This window comes from Cricetulus griseus, chromosome X (assembly GCF_003668045.3).
Source record: "Cricetulus griseus strain 17A/GY chromosome X, alternate assembly CriGri-PICRH-1.0, whole genome shotgun sequence".
NCBI classification, from domain to species: domain Eukaryota; kingdom Metazoa; phylum Chordata; class Mammalia; order Rodentia; family Cricetidae; genus Cricetulus; species Cricetulus griseus.
The window spans coordinates 71,224,986-71,244,114 of NC_048604.1; the positions used below are offsets into that span (position 1 = coordinate 71,224,986).

General features: G+C 53.6%; 1 protein-coding gene and 1 pseudogene across 1 annotated transcript; both read right to left on the reverse strand.

Annotated features, from left to right (window-relative positions):
* Positions 1 to 2,684: 2,684 nt before the first annotated feature.
* On the reverse strand, positions 2,685 to 13,831 carry Efnb1 (ephrin B1). The gene is made up of 5 exons (XM_027431776.2): positions 13,704 to 13,831; positions 5,085 to 5,362; positions 4,032 to 4,124; positions 3,720 to 3,845; positions 2,685 to 3,487 (listed from the first exon to the last, which is right to left on the reverse strand). Exons 1-5 carry the CDS (start codon positions 13,829 to 13,831, stop codon positions 3,075 to 3,077), a joined length of 1,038 nt encoding a protein of 345 aa, XP_027287577.1. The 3' UTR covers positions 2,685 to 3,074.
* Positions 13,832 to 13,874: 43 nt separating this feature from the next.
* LOC113832007 overlaps positions 13,875 to 19,129 on the reverse strand; it is a 60,407-nt pseudogene continuing 55,152 nt past the window's right edge.

The window sequence follows — 19,129 nt, forward strand, 5'->3', positions numbered from 1 at the left end:
TCCCTCAGTCAAATATAAAGCAAGTCATTTCCTTACCTGCCACCTTCACAGGGCATCTTCTGCAGCTCAGAGTGCCAGGTGGGGTCCTGGTGAAGGATACCATACCACACAGTGTACTAAGCAGTTACCAGCCACAGCACTCATGGCAGGGAACGAGCTTTCTGGGCTTGGGTAGACTGCCCAGACTTTCCTTGGTCTCCTGCTAATTTTTCTTTATATCCCCACATCTTAATTCCAGGATCCTAGCCTCCATCCCTGGCCCACCCCCATCACACTGGGGCAAAGGCAACTGACACCCTGGGCCAGATTAGGCGACTGCTAAGGGACACTCTACTGGGGAAGCATAGGTAAGGCTCACCTGACCTGAGGTCAGGCAGAGACCCCAATCTGCTGAGAGCTGGCCCTGGTCAGAGACCCTCGGCCCAGGCTGGGCCCCACTCTGGGCAAGCAGTCAAATAGCAGAGGCCTGATCTGATCCAAGCACTTCCTTTGGTTAATGAGAAACCAAATAAACAGACTCTGCCCCAGCTGGCTCCAGCAGCACCCCAGGCTGGCCCAGCCCTTTTCTAGCCCAGCCTCTTTTCCCTCCTCTGGCAAGTCCCACAGTCTCAAGGCCCTCCTCCCCCTTCCTTCTCTATGTGCTCCCCACTTCCCCGGGAGTTGGGCTGTTGTGTGCCTGCTCCACTAGGCTTCCTGCTCTGGATCCCTTCCTCACCCTCCTCTTCCTTCCGCCTCCTCCTTTCCTCTATCAACTTGTTACCCAATTTTAGCTGGTGGGATCTCACTTGTCCTCCTCCCCTAGTATGTCTTAGCCAGTGCCAGAGGCAGTCCCCTGACAAGGCCTGCAGGCTGCTCTGGGCCCTGCCAGTCTCCACCTCTTGTCAAAGGATGGAGGCCAAACCCTGTTTAGGGCCCTTACCACACTCTCTGACCTGAACAGGTTGGTTACTCATCTGCAAGTGGAAGGGAGCCCAAGCATTCAGGGCTGCTCTAGCTTCAGGGCCTCCACTGCCAGCCACAAGCCATCAAGTACAGCATGGTGGCACCTCTGATGTGGCCCCATTGTGAAGACAGGAAAAGACTTGTTTTGGCTGAGAGGTGAAATGGGCAGTCTGAAGTCACCCTAGTGCCCAGTGGGCCATCTTCTGACATTGTTTCTCTCCAGCTCCAGGGACAGGACAGGGTTGGAACCTGCCAGCAGGTTCCACATTTAGCCCCAACCAGCTGGTGACAGTACCCGAAGACACACCCGGGTTCCCCATGGGAACACCCCCTCCCCATCAACCCTTTCTGGCTGAGCCTGGTGCCAGACTGGGCAGATGCCTATGGCCTGTGCCACAGAGGTGACAGGATAGACAGGGTGGAGGGATGGACTCAGGTACCAAGACAGAAGAACAAGGAGGCAGAGACACTCAAGTGGTGGGAAGCAGCAAGAAGAGCATGGGCACTTGAAACACCTTGCTTCACAGGACAGCCACCTGCCCTGACCACCAGCGATTAGGCAAAGGAGATCTCTCACATGCAACTGCAGTCACACACACAGACACACTAGCACACCTCATTCCCCGACATCACGACACTAGTTCACACTCATTTCTCCATGTGGTTAATTTTTTTTTTAGTTCTCATTTTTTTCTAAGAAAAAAGCAACAAGAAAATAATTCAGAGTTTATACAAAACATCTTTACATTATTTCTTCCAAAAAGACTAGTATTTACACAAATGGCAACAGAAACAAAAAACAAAAATCCCTTCCGACTGCCACCTGGAAGGGGCTGGCTGTTTTGCTCCCTCTCCCACCTGGCACTGGGGTGGGCAGCTGGCCAGGAGGCAGTGTGGAGGTGGGTGGTGGAAGGCCCAGCTCCTTCCATGGCAGCCCTGGGAGTGCCTGCAAGGCGCAATTGAGTGGCAGTCTATTAGCAGCCGTGCTAGCAAGGAGCTGGGGTCAAAGTGCACTGCAGACTGGCCCAGCCCCAAGCAGCCTCTTCCTCTTTCCAGGCCCCAGCTCAAAAACTAGGGGGGGTGGTGGGAGCCAAATTCAGTGAGTGGGTGTGTGTGCTTTCTCGTACTAGAGCCCAGAGAAGGAGTCGGCCACCTGGCCTTACACCCGCTTAGATCTCCACCTTGGACCTCTGTTTCCCCACAAAACTAAAGATGCCGAAGGTGAGGAGAGAACAGGGTGGTGGGGGGAAACTCCCAGCTCTGCAGGGCAAATAGCCACCTGGGCACCTCACCTCCCTCCACCCCCCATGAGGTCATCTGCCTGCAGCAGCTCTCCTGTTCCCCAGGCAACAGCCAATTAAGACATTAATTACCGTGAGAGTGAAGGAGGCAGGAGATGCCCAAGAATCCCACAAGGAAGGGATTTTTTTTTTTGGTAGAAGGGTGGTAGTACTACCCCACTGCTAGGAACAGCATTGTATTACGAGGGTCAGGAAAGGAGGGTGGGACACCTTGCCCAGTGGCTCTCTCCTCTTCCCTCACAGGCAGAAACAGCCCTGGTGTGCCCTCCCCCACTCCCCTGAAATACTGAGGAGTCTATAAAAGAAATGCAATCCTATGCTTCCTGGCTGGCCACATCCTGCCCCGGGCCCTCTTACACTGGGTCATGCCAGGCTCAGAAAACCTGGGGAGGGGCTGCCTTGTACATTTTTTCCATAAAACAGATGAAAATGAGTTGACAGCTAAAAAATGAACACAAAAGCATTAAAAACAGTGATGAGAGTGGACAAGCAGTCCTGGGAATGGGTAAAGGGGATGAGGAGGGGGCAGGGCCAGGGGGCGGTCTCCCTGCCTGCAGTCCATCAGTGTCCAACCCTGCCCTCCAAGAAAGGGCGCCCCCACAGAGCCCAGAGGCCTGGCCAGAGGGGGAAGGCACAAGAGCATGGGGATTGGGGGTACAAGCACCCCCCTCCGAAGCCCAGGGGGCAGGAAAAATGGGGGATTATAAAAGCCAAGAAACTACAAAACTAAATACAAAGGTGGGCACAGCTGGCAAGGGGAGGGGTGTGGGGGAGAAAAGAGAGGCCAGTCCAGGCCATGTGTCCTGTGGAGCCTGAGGCCATGTCAGACCTTCAGACCTTGTAGTAGATGTTCGCCGGGCTCTGAGGTGGCATCTCCTGGACGATGTAGACAGGATGCCCGTAGTCCCCACTCACCTTCTCATAGTGGGGGCAGTAGTTGTTCTCTGTAGTCCGTAAGGGGATGATGATGTCGCTGGGCTCAGTGCCTGCTGTACCACTACCCCCTTTGGGGCTGGCTAGGGTACTGAGCGAGAGGGCGGCCGCCCGCTGCTGAGTATGCTTGCGATGTCGCTTGCGTAGCTTGAGTAGTAGGACTGTCAGGAAGATGATGATGAGCAGGAAGATGACACAGCCAGCACCCACAGCTGCGAACAATGCTACCTTGGAGTTAAAGAAGCTGTCGGAGTCCCCGCTGCCACCACCACTTGCACCTGGGCCACTCTTCTCTTCCTGGTTCACAGTCTCTGAGGAAAGGGAACGGGATCAATTGTCAGTCAGCAGAAGATGACGCAGTCAACATAATGGCAGCAAGCAATACTGCAGCTGAAGAGACTATCTGTGTCCCTGCTGCCACCCACTTCCACCAGAGATATACAAGTCTCGGGGAGGGAAGGGCAGCAAGAACTTCTTCAGGTATGAGACAGACCAAGAGGGTGTCTGAGAAATGCCCTCTGCAGAATACCAATGTATACTTACCATGCTTGCCATCAGAGTCACCCGGGGATCCCCGACCAGGGGCCTGTGTGGCTGTCTTGACAGTGTTGTCTGACTCCTTGCTTGGCCGGCTGGTAGTCAGCTGCTCAGGAGTCACAGCATTTGGATCTGAGGGCAGAGAGAAGACATATGAGGGAGGACTGCCAGCATGGATGTGTTTGCCCTCAATTACCTTAGGTGGGTTCAGACTGGCCTGACTATTAGACCTCTGCCTCTCCAACCTTCTGACCACTCCCCCACTACCGACACACCCCCAACCAGCTGCCAGTACCAAAGGCCTAAGCAGTCACTCACCTTGCCCAACCTTCATAACAATCTTCATAGTGCGTGTACGGCACACACCTCCCTCCCGGTTCTCCAGCCCTTCCAGGCTCCCATTGGATGTTGCTGCAGAAAAAGGAAAAAGAAATCAGAAACTGAAGTTTTCAGTGTATCTTTTTTTTCTTTTTGGACAGTATCATCGAGAGAGAGAGAGCAGAGAGAGAGAGAGAGAGAGAGAGAGAGAGAGAGAGAGAGAGAGAGAGAGAGAGAGCACCAAGAACAACCATTAAGAGTGGAGCATGTCAAACAGCTCCTACCTACTTACCCACCCCAAATCCTTCTCCTTTCCTCCCAATAGGAATTAACTCAGTCCTACTAGGCCCATGAGCCCCTCTGCTAAGGGCCAGGCCTTGGTCCTGGGATAGCACTAAGGTATACCTTCTCATCGGGAGATGATGCTCAGAACAAAACAAATGGAACTGGTATCACTACAGGGGCTTTCCTAGATAGGCAGGAATCCTAGATAAGTGTGAGGAGAACCAGGCTAAAGTCTCCATCTTATCCTATCAATTCCTTGTATGATATAAGGCAAGATGCCAATAAACCTCTATGGGGGGGGGCGTCAGAGGAAGAGGGCAGTGGCTAAAGATTGAGCCAGGGCCTCACACATGCTAGTCACACATTACCACTGAGCTATATCCTCAACCCTATTCACCTCTTGGGGCCCTAGCAACCCCCCCCCAACAAAAGGCAGAACAGCTGGCTGATCTCAAAGGATTCTGCCAACTCTGCCATTCCCAAGAAAGAAAAAGAAAGCAACACGGCTAGGAAGTCTTTCCCATCAATGCCCTAGAGCTGAGGCAAGCTGCTGTGTGATGAATGTTGGGGCCAGAATTCCAAGGCCAGGCTTTCAGGAGGGCATGCAAGTCTTCAAAGAGGATCAGATCAGGCAGCACTGTAAATGAGAGCAGGTGGTATCACCGTACTACTCAGAAGCTGCCACTGCTAGCCCATGGGCAAGGAGGCTTCGGGAAGGCAGAGCTAAGTCTAGTGAGAGAGCCAGAAATGGGTGGATGGGGGACTCACACGTAATGTAGTAATCGTGATACTTTTTGAACTCCAGGCCCATGTAGTTGGGGCTGAACTCCTGGAACTTAATGGTAAAGCGGATTTCCTGCTGTGGCTTGTTGCAAGTGACCAGTACATTGGGATCAAGCACAGTGCTGCAAGCCGCTGCCTGCTCTGGCCGCACCAGGTACAGCTTGTAGTACTCGTAGGGCCGCCCTGCTTCTGCTCGGGGGCAGATGATGTCCAGCTTGTCTCCAATCTTCGGGTAGATCACCAAGCCCTTCCCACTTAGGAACCTGCAGAGAAGAGAGAAAATGGTCAACAAGGTTGGGATCTCTGGCTATCCCCAAACCAGGGGTTATGACAGTGAAGGCCAGACCAGTCCTACTGGGTGGAGATATCAAATCAGCCTTCTGTCCTTCCTCTATCCTTAGGCTGGGGGGGGGGTGGCAGGGAGAGAATCATACTGCCAGCAGGGTGTGGAAGGGGTGGCCCATAGGCAAGGCTGCCAGGCTTTCAGTGCTTTGCAGGGTGGGGCAATGCCTGGCTAGGGGAGCCCTTTGTCCTAATGGGGCATTTCCGCAAGGGGGGGGTGACGTGGCCAAATGGGCCATGTACCAATGTGTCAGGCCCAGGCTGCCTGGAGGTGGTGCCCTGTTCCCCATACTTCCCAACACACTCACATTCCTTCAAAGGCTACTGCTGCTATTTACACACACACACACACACACACACACACACACACACACAGAGAGAGAGAGAGAGAGAGAGAGAGAGAGAGAGAGAGAGAGAGAGAGAGAAAGAGAGAGAGCAAGCCCACACATGTCTTAGCCACCACCCCCGCAGCTCCCAGCCAAAGGCTAGGGGAGCTCAACCTGCCTGGAACCTGCCCCCCACCCCCATCTTGGTTATCTTGGGCATGATGGAGAGATAGGAGCAAGCAATGGAGCCAGGATCTGACGGCCACCATCTCTTGTTAGGAGCAGTTCTATAATATCATTCTGGAGATGCACCCACCCCCACCCCCCCCCACCCCACCCCCACCCCAAGAGCCTAAGTCCCCAAATTTATCCAGTCTCTCACTCTTAAGATATCTAAAGGAAGTAAAGAAAGGTTACTCCTGCCAAGGACAGCAGGTATCAGACAGGACCTTAGGAAGCCCACACACCTGTAATCTAACATCTGACGTCTACACTGCAGCTACTACAGATCCCACTGTCTAATCTGGAAAGCACAGTGAAGACACGAAGCTCTGTTGGCCATTTCTCACCTTGTGCAGGCAGAAGCTGAGAGCAAGGAGAAAGAACACATGTTGGAACCAAATTCCAAAGCTAGGCCCTTAGGAGCTCTATAGTCTTGGCCGAGCTACACAGTCTCTTTGAACTTCAGTTTCTTCACTTATAAACTAGGGCCCCTAACACCTAGGACTGGGGGTGGCTAAGCACCTAGAATGCAGTGGGTACTCAATAACATTGAATCCTTCTTTGAAATAGTCCGCCAAGAGGCAGGAGATCAGATACCAACATTAAGTTCTGTGGTTTCTTAGGCAAGATCTAGGAAGAGAAGATACAATTTGACTCTCATGGACTTGATTATCTGGTTTGGTTCCAAAAAGTAAACAGCCCACACTCTAGCCATAGACAGCTCCAGGCTATCTGTAGGTTACATGTGAAGACGGTGCTTCACATAGGCTGGGGGAGGGGGGGTGGAGAGGCATCAAGAGGAAGAAGACAGCCCTTCTAACCATAATACCATGATGCTCTGAGATGGTTTCATACACAGATCAGGATGAAGGTGGGTACTAGGTAAATGATAAAATGTCAGTACATAGCAACAGTGGACAGCAATGGGTGAGACAGAAGCCAGGCTTGCTGATGACTCATACAACCTGCACAGGAAAGAGTGAGAGTGTCAAAAGAGGTGGAAAAGATATCTAGGGCTAGATGGAAATTCCTCAAGAGCCATGACAAGCATGTGGGTTTCATTCCCTTGGTGACAGACCCTTCTAGCAGAAAGAACAACGGGGCGCTAAAGGCAATGCATACAAAGAATAAAGTGAAGAGTGTCATTCAGTGTGTTGGTGCAGAACCCCATTTCACAGGTTACTACAGTATGGTTCCATTTGCTGAGAGCCACAACACAGTGGAGACAAGTGTATTGAACGCTCTGGGCAAATGTCTTCACATTGTCAGATATGTGCCCTTGTCCTGACACCTCGCTAGGCAAGGAGGGGATCTGACTAAGTGGCTGAAGTAGATGGGAAAAAAATCCACACAACTACTCCTCCTTCTATGTCATGTGATGTTCCACCAAGCTGAGAAGTGCCATCTTGATGTACAGGACACTTGCACTTTGGGACACTTTGTCCTTTGGTCTCTACCTCTATAGAGCTGCAGTGGACAGAAAGTAAGCAAACAGGACATGGAGGCCCAAGTAAACATCTGAGATGGAATGGCCTCATCCCATGCATTTTACAAAGCCCACAAGTTTCACCAAAGCTTCTCTAATTCAGAGGGCACTTTTCACTTTCCTCCGGCTCTCCCCAGGTGGCAAGAATGAGACCATTTTTAACATTTCAGAGCACAAAGGAACCCTAGAGACCAAGCCTAGACTCTTAATATGAAGAAATGGACGATCCGATCAGAGAAATGCTCCCATTGATGAAAGTTGCTTAAGTCTCTAGGGCTCTAACAGGACCCCAACAGTGTCTGATCCTTACTCAGCTGCACCTCAGCACGACATATGAGTGTAGCTTCACAGATGACATGAACATGGGAGACCGACCAGTTCACTTCTAACCACTCGTCCCCAGCTTTCTCAGAGAAATACGTCTGCTCTGCTACACTCTTTCATTGCCACCCACCCAGACTCTGAAGCCCAGGACTGAACAGGGCTTTTAGCTACTTGGGGTTCTACTTTGAACCCAGACACATTGAGGAAACAGATGTCTGCATGGTGGGGGGAGGGGGAGAAGAAAGGACTATTGCCCCCAACACCCCTTAGAGTGTCTCCAACCTCAGTGAACAGACTTCATAAATATTCATCAACTCATTTGCATAGCAGCCGGCAGAAGAAAACTCACCTTCTCCTAAAGTGTGGAAGGGAAAGGACTCTAATGAGGCCTGTATCCCTGACCCCCAATCCCACGATTTCTTAGCATCTTTCTCTAACTGGACAAATTTCACTTAGGCCCATGAGAAGTCCAAGAAACTACATGGGATCACCACAAGGGTTGGGTGGCTAGCCAGGGAAAGCAAAGCCCAAAGCCAGGCAGTGTTAGTGATGCTTTACAGGGTCACCCTGCCTGTCTCCCCCTTTTCTCACCAAGTTGTGAGTGGGAGAAGAAGAAAATGAAAAGGCCTCTAACTTAAACTCTCTAGGTACCACCTTTCAGAAAAGACTATACCTCCCCATCATCAAGCCAAGCTTTCCTGCCTGGGGCCACCCCCAGACAAAGCCCTTTTCTAGAAAATAAGGGGATTGACATGGCCCTGCAGGAAACCTAAAGCAGGTCGCCATGGCAACCCGAGGCCTTCCCTCCCTAGCCTCTGATAGCCTTGAGACCCCAGGGAGCCACCCCAGGGAGCAAAAGGACTTTCAGAAGGCAGCTGGAACTAGTTCACCTCCAGTCTCGTGGCCTGCCCTCTCCCCTATTCCCTAGCCCAGGTATCTCCCTCAAGCTTTCTGATTAGAAGTGCCACTGTAAACTATGAAAATGGCACAGGCTCTGGAGACAGTAGCCCCCAAGGCCCTGAAATGATGACACTAAAAGCCCTCATGCCTGCTCCTTTAGTCCAGATGAGCTCCTCTCTGCCCTGCTGTATGCCACCTATACTACAGGGAGAGAGCTCCCAGCTGGGACACTTGCCTAGAAAGCTATTCTTGTCCCACCAGGCCTATACTTCCTCCCTCCAACCTTTTCTTCAGGCTCTAGCAGAGAGGTTTAATGGGGGGGGGGCAGCTGATCCCCAGCCATGGAAGTATAAATGTGATAGAAGACTCTAGCCACAACTTTGGTTTGGTGACCCCACCACTACCACCCCAGGCCTGCTCTCACCCCAGGATGCTAATACTGATGAGGGACAGACCCCAAGCCAGAACTCAAGTCTGCTCTCATCCCTGCTAGGGTGGGGAGCCCCCAAATTAAAGGCTCTTCTTTCACTCCCCCAGCTCCACCCAGCCCCCGAGGCAGCAGGAGCAGGCCTGGCGTGTCCCAGCAGTGCCCGCCCAGGCGTGGGTGGGCAGGAACAGCAGCTGGGCCCTGGCACACACACAACTCTGTTGGAGGCAGGCAAGCCAGAAGAGTGCTAGAGGAAGTCACTCTCCCCACCTACATGAACTATGCCCGCCTCTTTGTCCCACCTGACCAAAGCTAGTCTCCTGGGGTTTAGTCCACCCCCTGCCTTGCTTTCCCTGGAGTTCCTAAGAGGAAGAGATTCCTGGCCCAGAGAGGAACCAAAGGAGCTACTCAGAGCTGGGAGGGGCAGAGTGCCAGTCGGTGAGTTGGGCTAGGTCACCTGTGCAGGGTGCCCTCAGAGCTAAGCCTAGGAAAGGTAAATGAAGAGGCTGGAACACTACTTACCCTACACAGGCAGGGCCTGAGTCAGACAGCAGATGCAGGCCCGCCTGGGAAGAGAGTAGGGGAGAACCAAGGGGCAGCAGAGGACTGCTTCAAACCCCATTTTGAATTTCTAATCCCTGCAGCAGGATGGCATGGAAAGAATGGCATACAGCACAGCTTTGCCCGATTCAACAAGTCACTGGCTGACCTCAGACAAGTCATTTCCCCTTTCTGGGCATATGCCTCCTTCTCTGGAAAATGGGGCCAATGCCGACTTCCCAGGGCTGTTGGGAGCACCCGATGAGATCATATATGAGAATACATTGTAAGAAGCAAGGTACTACCTGCCTATTACTTAGCATGCCAACAACAGTATCATTTAGAAGGAGCAAGATGAAAATGCTCACACTTCTGGTTGGCTGGCACCCTGACCCCTAACCACCACCACCACCACCACCACCACCACCACCACCACCACCACAAAAACACACCGGGGAGAGGGGACTTTCACAGTCTCAAGATGCTGCTGGAGAGCAGCCCCCACTTAAGATCCCCTTATAACCACAGAGTGATCTGTCCCTCAAGCCTGGTATTCCCAAGGCAACCAGCAGCCTCCTGGTTGGCCCACTGACCCCCTATGTAGCCCTAACCCCAGAAATCAGTGCTACACAGCAAGCAGTATCCAGGGCCCAGCCATCGCCATGCACCCAAGCTGGTAAGGCAACGGACGGCCCCCAAGAGCCCAAGAGAAGAAAGGGAACCCCCCAATTCAGTTCCCATAGAGATTCCTATGAGATTCCTCATAGGTCCTTCTGGCCCTCGCCTAGCTTCCCTGGGTGGGGTCAGGGAACAGGAACCTTTGGGAACTGCTGGGTTCCCAGAACTCTCAGGCTCTCACCTGTGGCCAATCAGACATAAAGTAGAACAGTCAGGTCCCTAGCCACTATGGAAAAGGAGTCCCTTGGGTTGGCCTCCCCAGGACTATGAACTAGAACAGCTGTGAGGGGGCTGGGGCCAATACTTCAGCTTGGAGAAGGCAAGCATGAGTTGGGGTCTGCAGCTGCCCCACCCATGCTGGATGGAGTCAAGGGTCCTGGATGCCAAACTGAGCCCCCTACCCCACCCCCATTGTAGGGAAGGTTTGTAATGTGATCTCAAACACATCCCCACTCCTTAGAGGTGGAGGAACCTGAGTGGGGGGCAGTAGAGGATCAGAATGGGACCCAAAGACTGAACTGCAGCAGCTGGACTTGGCTGAGGACTCAAGTGTGAGGCTTACCGGCTGCCCCAAGTTCCCGAGGGGAAGCAGCCGGGGGAGGTGGCTTCCCTGAGACCATTTTGGCCATGCTCCCCAGGCCCCAAACATACTCACTCTGCTTTCCACCCATCCCCAGCGGGATTAAACCCATCTTCTCACCCGGCACTCTTGGGGCAAATCTGCCAGGAGGGGCCCAGGCGGCAGAAGCTGCCATCACCCAGGAACTACCTACCACCCAGACAGCCCCTAGCAGCAGTTCAAGAGACTGGGAGTCTTAAGCAGGCTCTTCCAGCTCCCCAGGGCTGGGGCTGCGTGTGCCCTGGAACCTAGAAGCAGACCCCATCACGTCTTTATTTTGATTTTTTTCCCAAGGAGGAAGCAATTAAGCAGGGTTTATAGGCACTGGGAGATATTTAGAGGGAGGGGTGCCAGCTCCTGACAGGGCTGAGGAGAGGGACCAAAAAGCTAAGAGAGAAAGAGGGGAGGGATAAGAGAAAATGAGCCTGCGAGGGAAAGCACGGGCATGTGCGAGAAACAAAAGGACTTGAGAAAAAGAGGCAGAGAGTGACTAAGAGTGAGAGGGAGTGTGAGAAAGAGGGAGAGCAGGCGAGCCTAGCTGGAGAGGGAGGTGAGCTCCACTCTCACGGGGTATTAGAGGGCAACAATGCCGGCCTGAGAGGGAGAACTCAGGCTGGACATAAGAAAGCAGAAAGACAGACAGTGTTTATTAGAAAAAGCAGTGGCAACCCAAGGGTTGGGTGCGGTGGCACAGGCAGCCCCCAGAGCTGAGGGCAGTGCCTTGGTCCTGTCCTCCTGCCCTGCACCTGGTGCCAACAAACGCAGACATAGACTGCATTCCAGACCCCTGAGTATAGATGAAATGGGGGTGGGGGACCACCAGGATCAGTCCAAACTGTTCCCAGAATCTGCTCAATTACAGAATAAAATCCAGGCAGGTTCTACTGAGGCCAAAGTCAGTCCCATCCCCAGCCCAGAATGCCTGTCCTCAGCTTGAGGTGGACAGGGTGAGAGCCCAGGGGACACAGCCTTCTCAAGCTTGTAAACCGCTCTAGCGCTCTAAAGGCAGAGAACACAGAAAAGAGGGGCGCTCCCATAGATCTGGTTTCTCCCAGCAACCTCAACTCTGCAGGAGGGCTCTTCTCCAGCTGTGGAGTTGCATGGTATCTCAACCCAAGAGAGCAATTAGGTCACTCCCATGAGCCCCTAGGATGGGCTACCCTAGGGGGATTGCAATTCTCTTAGCTAAGGAGCATTTCCAGCCTCCAGTGAAGAACTGGGCACTTCACAAGCTCTCCCATGGGCTTAAGAGCAGCCTAGAGGGGTCTCATGAACAATTGGAGCCCTAGCAGTTAAGGCACAGAGACCAAACTGGCTTCTAAGTAAGGTAGAAATCCTTGCCAGTCCCTTACCTTGTATGGAGACAGAATCCTTCACCCTTACCCCTCCTTTAGCCACCAATGGGTAATGGGACCCTACCTTAACCCAAGGAGAAAACAAGAAGCCCTCTTCTCTCACTTTTGGGATGAGAGATGCAACATCCCTGGGACTCAAGGGATGAAGTCAGGCAAGAACCTAGGAAGTTAGCAGAGAGCCCACAAGAGTGGACAGGAGGAAATTCCAGAAACAGAAACCTGGGAACATGGAAGGAACAGTCACCCTCCACCCCAGTTTTCCACTAACTGTGTTGTCCTCACACTTCCCGGACTGCCAGAAAATGGGAAGAGCGATTATGACCCTGACTTCCAATCTGAGTCCTAGATGCCAAAAGAGAAAAGGGTCCAGAGGTCACAACAGCCAGAAACCACTGAGCCACCGCCCTGAAAGGTGTGTGTTGTTTAGAGATGGGAGGGGGCAGAGTTAGGAAGGGGAAGGAGAAGAAAGAAAAGGACCTCCTTTATATCACTGCCCCCTAAACCATTGGAGAAATCTAAGCAAGTCTCCAGTCTTGTGTGTGTGTGTGTGTGGGGGGTCGACTAGGACCTGCCTGGACAGGAATCACACGTTCCCCACCCACCTCCCTTGCTGGCTCCGCTACCGTTCTCAGCCCTGGCTGGCTCTCGAAGAAGCTCTGCTGCCTAGCTCAATTGGACCCCCGACGGGCGCTGGATGGAACCCCCTCCTCAAACAAACCCTCTTCCACTCCGCCCTTCTCCACCCGCCGCCTTTGTGAGCCTGGAAGCAGCGCCAGCCTTTCTACCTCCCCGGCAGGGAGAAATGGAGGGGGGGGTTGCAAGAAGAGACGGCAAAGAGAAAGACAGGGAGGCAAACAGACAGGGGAAAAAGACAAATGAAAATGGGAGAAGCTGGAGAAGCGATACAGATGCTACCACTCGCCCCGGGCACTAGGTCCCGAGCCGCCCTGACACCTAAGCAAAAGAGGAACCCTATGATGTGGCCTGGTCCCTCGTTCAGGTCGATCTCACCCCTGGAGTGGCTGTGAGTGAAAACCACCACGTTCCCAAGGGCCCCGGAGTGGGCTGCTTACTCGCCCCCACCCAGCTTTCGGGTGCGCTCTCGAGCGCCCAGACGTCCTAATCTGCCTGGTGTGACCATCGCGACTCGATCTGGGACTTGAGGAAGCTAGGGCCGAACCGAAGGATCACAATCCAGCCAAGTGCTCCCACCCCACCCTTCTGCACCCTGCCCTGGCTGCCCCGCAAGAAAACATTAGAAAAGGCCAGATATAAAATCGGGCGCCGCACCTTCTACGGACAACCCCCCACGCACTTGGGGGTGCACGACCTCACCCCAAGGAGTGCCTCCCACCCTCAGGGACCAGAGCAGATAAGTTACTCACTTAGGGTTAAGAGAGCTCCAGGACACGGGCTCCAGGTTCTTGGCCAGCGGCGTGGCCAGCCGGCAAAGCGTCAGCACGACCATCGCCACAAGCCACTTGCTGAGCCAAAGCTGCCCAGGCCGGGCCATTTTCCCGGGGGCAGGATGCACTTCAGGATCCCCTGGCGCCTCCTCAGCAAAGCTCGCCTCGCCTGCCCGTGCCGCGCAGCGCTCGGAGCCACTCAGGCGCCCATCCTCCGCAGCCGCCGGCCTTGAAGCACTCCCCTCCCGCCGGCCTCGGGGTCGCTCTCCTGCGCCCGGCTGGCCAGGAGGACTCACTGGGCAGGCGTCCCCAACCCGGGCATGGGCTGCGGCCTCCGAGGACTCTCTCCCCTGGCCTCTCCGCCGCACGAGGCGCGACGGGGGCTCGCCGCCCCCGAGTGATCCCGCCGGATTCCGCTCGGCTCCCCCAGACTGTTTGAGACCGCGAGTCCTTTTCCCGACGGGGTCTCCCCGCAGAACGTTCAGTGGTTGCCCCGACGCCTCGACGGTCCTGGGATTGACGCCTCTGGGAAGAAAACGGGGGTATCTCCCGACAACGCAAGCTCGGTCCCCAGGCTCCCGACTGGGTTCCCCTAGCACGGACTCCGTTCCTCCGGGCCACAGTGGGACTCCGCGCCGCGCGTCCCACGACAGCTTCTACTTTAGCACCGGCCCCTCTCTGTGTACTTAAAAGACTAGGACGACCCTGCTGAGCAAACCAGTCCCATCAATTTGCGCTTCTGAAGCCTCGGCCGGGTAGCCCGGCAGCCCGGTCGCCAAGTCCTTAATCCCCGGCTATTGAGCCCGAGTGTCTGCAGTCAGTGCGAATCTCACACACCCCCCACTGCTGTCCAGCGCGCATAGACTCCCTCCGCGGCCGCTGAGCTTTCTACTCTCCTGCTCAGGCGAGCACAAGGCCAACCCTGCTCCGTCGAACCAATAGAAAGCTCTGTGACGGGGTCCTTGCCCCATACCACGCCCACAGAGCAGGAAGGGGCGGGGCTTCGGGGAGCTCTTAAGGACGCTGCGCTCTCGATGGCACGAATCTGAATGTGCGGCTCTTGCGGTTATGCTAGGGGCCCCGTTTAGTCTCGTTCCCAGGGTGTTCTGGGGAAGTTGGCGCTTCGCAAAAGCTGCTGGCCTGCTCTCCTTTACACACACCTGGTCACCATCCGGCCCACCGACCGAGACCAGACAAGCCCTGTCCCAAGCACCTCCAGAAAGCACAGTTCTTGCATTCTTTTTCACACAGGCGCGCGCGCGCACGCAGACACACAAGCACACACACACTCACACACACTCACACACACACACTCGGGCGCGCGCACACACACGCACGCACACACACCCCACATACGCATACACATACTCGCGTACCAGCCGCAGAATCCCACTCTGTGCTCACTTCTGTGGCCAAATCAGTCTGCCTGCTCCTAGTCCAGTATCCACAGTCCGTTGGACCTTTCTGTCCACGAAATGCACTCCTTCCTTTCATTGACCACAACAAAAGTGTCAGTTCTGGGTGGTGGAGACTCGGAAAAAGTTCCGTGTCCAAAGGGAAAAGGGAGTTCATCTAGAGACCAAGCCTTTAAGAATCTCATCCCTGACAGTAAGCCCTGTGGGGGGCACCCCCCACCGCGCGGGTACACAGATTTAGAGTTAAGTCTTGTCTGAAGGCACACGAAAGGGCCTGGGGTAGGCGAGTAGGGACAGAAGGTCATGGCTATACAGAAGGGCTGGAGGGCAGAGAGGAAAAGAAGCAGAGCAGAAACCTTTTGAAAGAGCATAAGCGGGCATCTGGGCCCTGAGATTCGGGACTCCAGCCTTTCTCGGCCTCGGCCTCACCATCTGGGGCTTTGTCTCCCAGCCCTGGCCCATTCTCTCCGCCCCTCCTTGTCTCTTTGCTTATAATTTGGCTCAATCCCATAGCACAGACCCTCCGGTCTGACCTACTCGCCTTCTTCAGGTCCCAGCGGACGTACCCACGTGCCAATGTCTCCCCCTGCTGGCCTTCTATAGAGTTGCGGGCTCCCGGGACAAGCCCAGGCCTCCTACCCAGAGCTTGACATACAAGCCTGGCACTTGAATTAGAGCACACAAACAGGGACAGGCCTGGCATTAGCAAGAGCCGTCCCTCGGTGTAAGAAAGATGGAAAAGAGCTAGGGGGAAAGATCTGGATTTGGGACTTGGTTTGGGAATTGCCAAGGATAGAAAGACTTGCTGTTAATGCTCTTCCTCTCTCCCCTTCTCGGCTGCCTACTCTTCCTCTCCACTTTTCTTTCTCTTTTGAATGAATCCGGGTTCGAACCTAGGGCCCCAGACTTACTAGGCAAGGGATCTATGAGGAATTAAGTTCCAGCTCCTCCTCACCGCTTTTCTATGAAGATAATTGGCTGAGCACCTTTCCATCCTCTCCCTTGATGGGAGCTGGAGCTACCAAGTAGTCTTTCACCGCATGGTCTAATGATCTCTGTAGTTGTAGTGGGGACATCTATGTAAGGGAGCGTAGGAAGGAAGAAGTTGAGCCCTTCCCACCTTTGGAAATGGAGACCTTGCAACACCCAGTGGCTCTGGGTACACAGTCTAGGGTCTCTGTGTTCCCAGATGACCTCTGCACTGGGATGTAAGCAGAGCAGAGAGACATGACAAAGGGAGAAAGACACATCAGCCATCCACCTGAGAGCCATGCCATCAAGAGGACACCACGAGTGACTCTGAAAAGCAATTAGCTGCTTGCAAAGTGCCTACTAAGCATCAAGAGCCACGTCGGATGGTTTTCTTTTCCCACCCTTTGAAATTGTCTCTGCTATCCCTGTTTTTACTTAAGAGGGACACTAAGGCTAGGATTGAAGAAGCAAGCGGCTTATCCCTGAGGAAAGAGAACTCAGTTCCTCGTGTCTCTATCCCCAGTCTCCTTTACTTTAGCACTCTGGTGGACAAGGACATTTCTTGGCCATTCTCCTGACAATCCAGATGGACACGCTTGCAGCCTCTCCATGCTTACTTGCTCTCCTTGGTTCATTGGGAGCAGTGAGCTGTGTAGTGCCTGAAAAACAACCGCCCCCAGCATGGCCAGACCACTGCTCTTCACTCATAGGTCCCAGAAGGTCACCAGGCCTGGGAGAGGTCACTTTCTTTGTCGCCAAGCTAAAGTTCTTCTCAGACAAGATTACCAGGGCTAAGCCAAGATTGGCCTCAGTCTTCCTCTCCCTGACCAACATGTCCTGTGCCCCTCCAGAGGACAGTCCCAAACTAAGTGGAAGCTTCAGGAATGTGACTTTGCCACCAGACTTGGGGAAGCTGGGACGACAGTAGTTTCTGAGTGTGCCAGCATCTAATTCTGGGAGGAGGGGACAGTGATGGAAATGAGGAGAGGACTCATTGCTCCACACATTGCTCACCTCTGGTCATGGCATGGCCTGCCCACGCTAGCTATAGGAACTCCATGCTAGCTATAGGAACTCCATGCTAGCTATAGGAACTTCAGGGACATGGCCAGACCCAGTCTCTGCCTCAGCCAGAGCTGCAGCTGAATGTTCCCGCCCATGCCTGACAATGGCAGGTTCTCGATTGGTTGTAGTGATCCAGGTTCCCGACTGGGGGGAAACAATTATTCCCTAAGGGAAGCCCCAGAGGCCTGTGGGGAATGCTATTCTCCTATCCAAGGCCTTGCCAATCCACAGACTGCACAGCCCAACACTCACAGGTCACTGTGTCAGCACACACACACACACACATGCATGCCTGGGGCCAAGACCTCTAGTGTTTCCTGAGTGCTGGCCAGGCGAGGGATCTGAACAAGCCTTGTCCATGGGGGTGCCAAGCATTGTGGGGCTTCAGGCCCAGGTGTGTAAAAAACATATGGTAGCAGCAGGAATCCTCAGACATTGGGCAGCATGTATACACACACACACACACACACACACACACACACACACACACACACACACACACACACACGCCATGGAGCTGTGCCTTCTGGTCCCAGATGCTCACACCCATAGGAGGGAAGGGGTGTCTAACTTTCAGCTCTATCCCCTTGGGCAAATCACCTCACCCCTGTAGGCTTCTTACCGTTCTTTGGCCTGGAGGTCATTCCTCCTTCACAGCCCCCTGCCAATACTGAAGGAGCTAGTGTGAAGACAAGGCTTAGCCTCTCCCCTGGCCTACCAGGGGGCTTACTAAATGGAAATTCTGTTCTTCCATAGAGCCTCTCATGGAGATACTCTCATCCCTAGTGGCACACATTTGCACAAGTTCACACATGTTTTGTGTGCCACACACAAACTTTCCAATTCCTCTCTAGTCTTATACACACACATCCACACTCACATACAAACTCTCCCTCCTTGCTGAGTAGCAGCTGGCAAGGTGAAGTTCTGCAGGCATCTAGAGTCCAATCCTCTGGCGCTGGTATTAATTGTGCCTATACTGGTGCAAACGTTACCTCCTTTCTCTTTCTGAGGGTCTTGTCCTTGACCTCCCTCACCCACCTTAGACACAGAGCAGGGAAGCTATTCACACAAGGCCACACTGCCAGAAGTCAGGCCATCTGGACAAACAACTTGACTTTCTTTCTTTTTTCTTTTTCTTTTCTTTTTCTTTTCTTTTTTTTTTTTTGTTTTTTTGAGACAGGGCTTCTCTGTGTAGCTTTGGAGCCTATCCTGGCACTCGCTCTGGAGACCAGGCTGGCCTCGAACTCACAGAGATCTGCCTGCCTCTGCCTCCCGAGTGCTGGGATTAAAGGCATGCGCCACCACCGCCGGGCACAACTTGACTTTCTAATCACCTATCTGTGGCTATCCCAGGGCTCTGGGCTGAGGAGTGGCGTTTTGATGAGCCACCAGGACAGGCCAGAGGTAATACCTGGAAAAGCAACTGAAGGAGCATGTATCGTGACTCTAGATGCCATGCCAACTGGTGAACCCAGTGAGGCTGGCCACCCGCTGATCTCAACAGTCATCTCTGGCACCCCTGTGCTTCTTGTCCCCTTAAAATACACATCATCTGCCTGCACCCTCCTACAGTTGTACACACCCCTTCCTTCCAGACAAAGAAGAGCCACCTTCATTAGACACCTCCCCAGCAAGAAATGGCAGGTGACTGTTTTCACCTGGTGCTGCAACACATTTGTTTAGTCCTCACAACATTTCTGACATCATGCATTGCCCTGCTTTCAACATAAAAAGCCCGAGGCTTGGCATTCAGTATGGCTGAATCCTGCGTTCTGCTCTGCCATCTTTAGTTTGCAAGGGCCTCTATTTCTTATGGAGCTTATCGCCACTCCTACAATGCTTCCCATTGCCTCCTAGCTGAGGGCAGCTGGTCTCCACATTGGACCCAAGCTAATTTGCCTCCTCCAGTGAATTTCCTAGCTTGTCCCAAGTGACTGTCTCTAGATCTGT

Excerpts from the sequence above, each read along its gene's own strand:
- Efnb1 (XM_027431776.2), bottom strand. The coding sequence starts at position 13,831 with ATGGCCCGGCCTGGGCAGCTTTGGCTCAGCAAGTGGCTTGTGGCGATG. Across the intron at positions 5,363-13,703 it reads TGGAGCTCTCTTAACCCTAA|GTTCCTAAGTGGGAAGGGCT; the intron begins GTGAGTAACTTA and ends TCTTCTCTGCAG. Across the intron at positions 3,488-3,719 it reads TGACTCTGATGGCAAGCATG|AGACTGTGAACCAGGAAGAG; the intron begins GTAAGTATACAT and ends CCCTTTCCTCAG.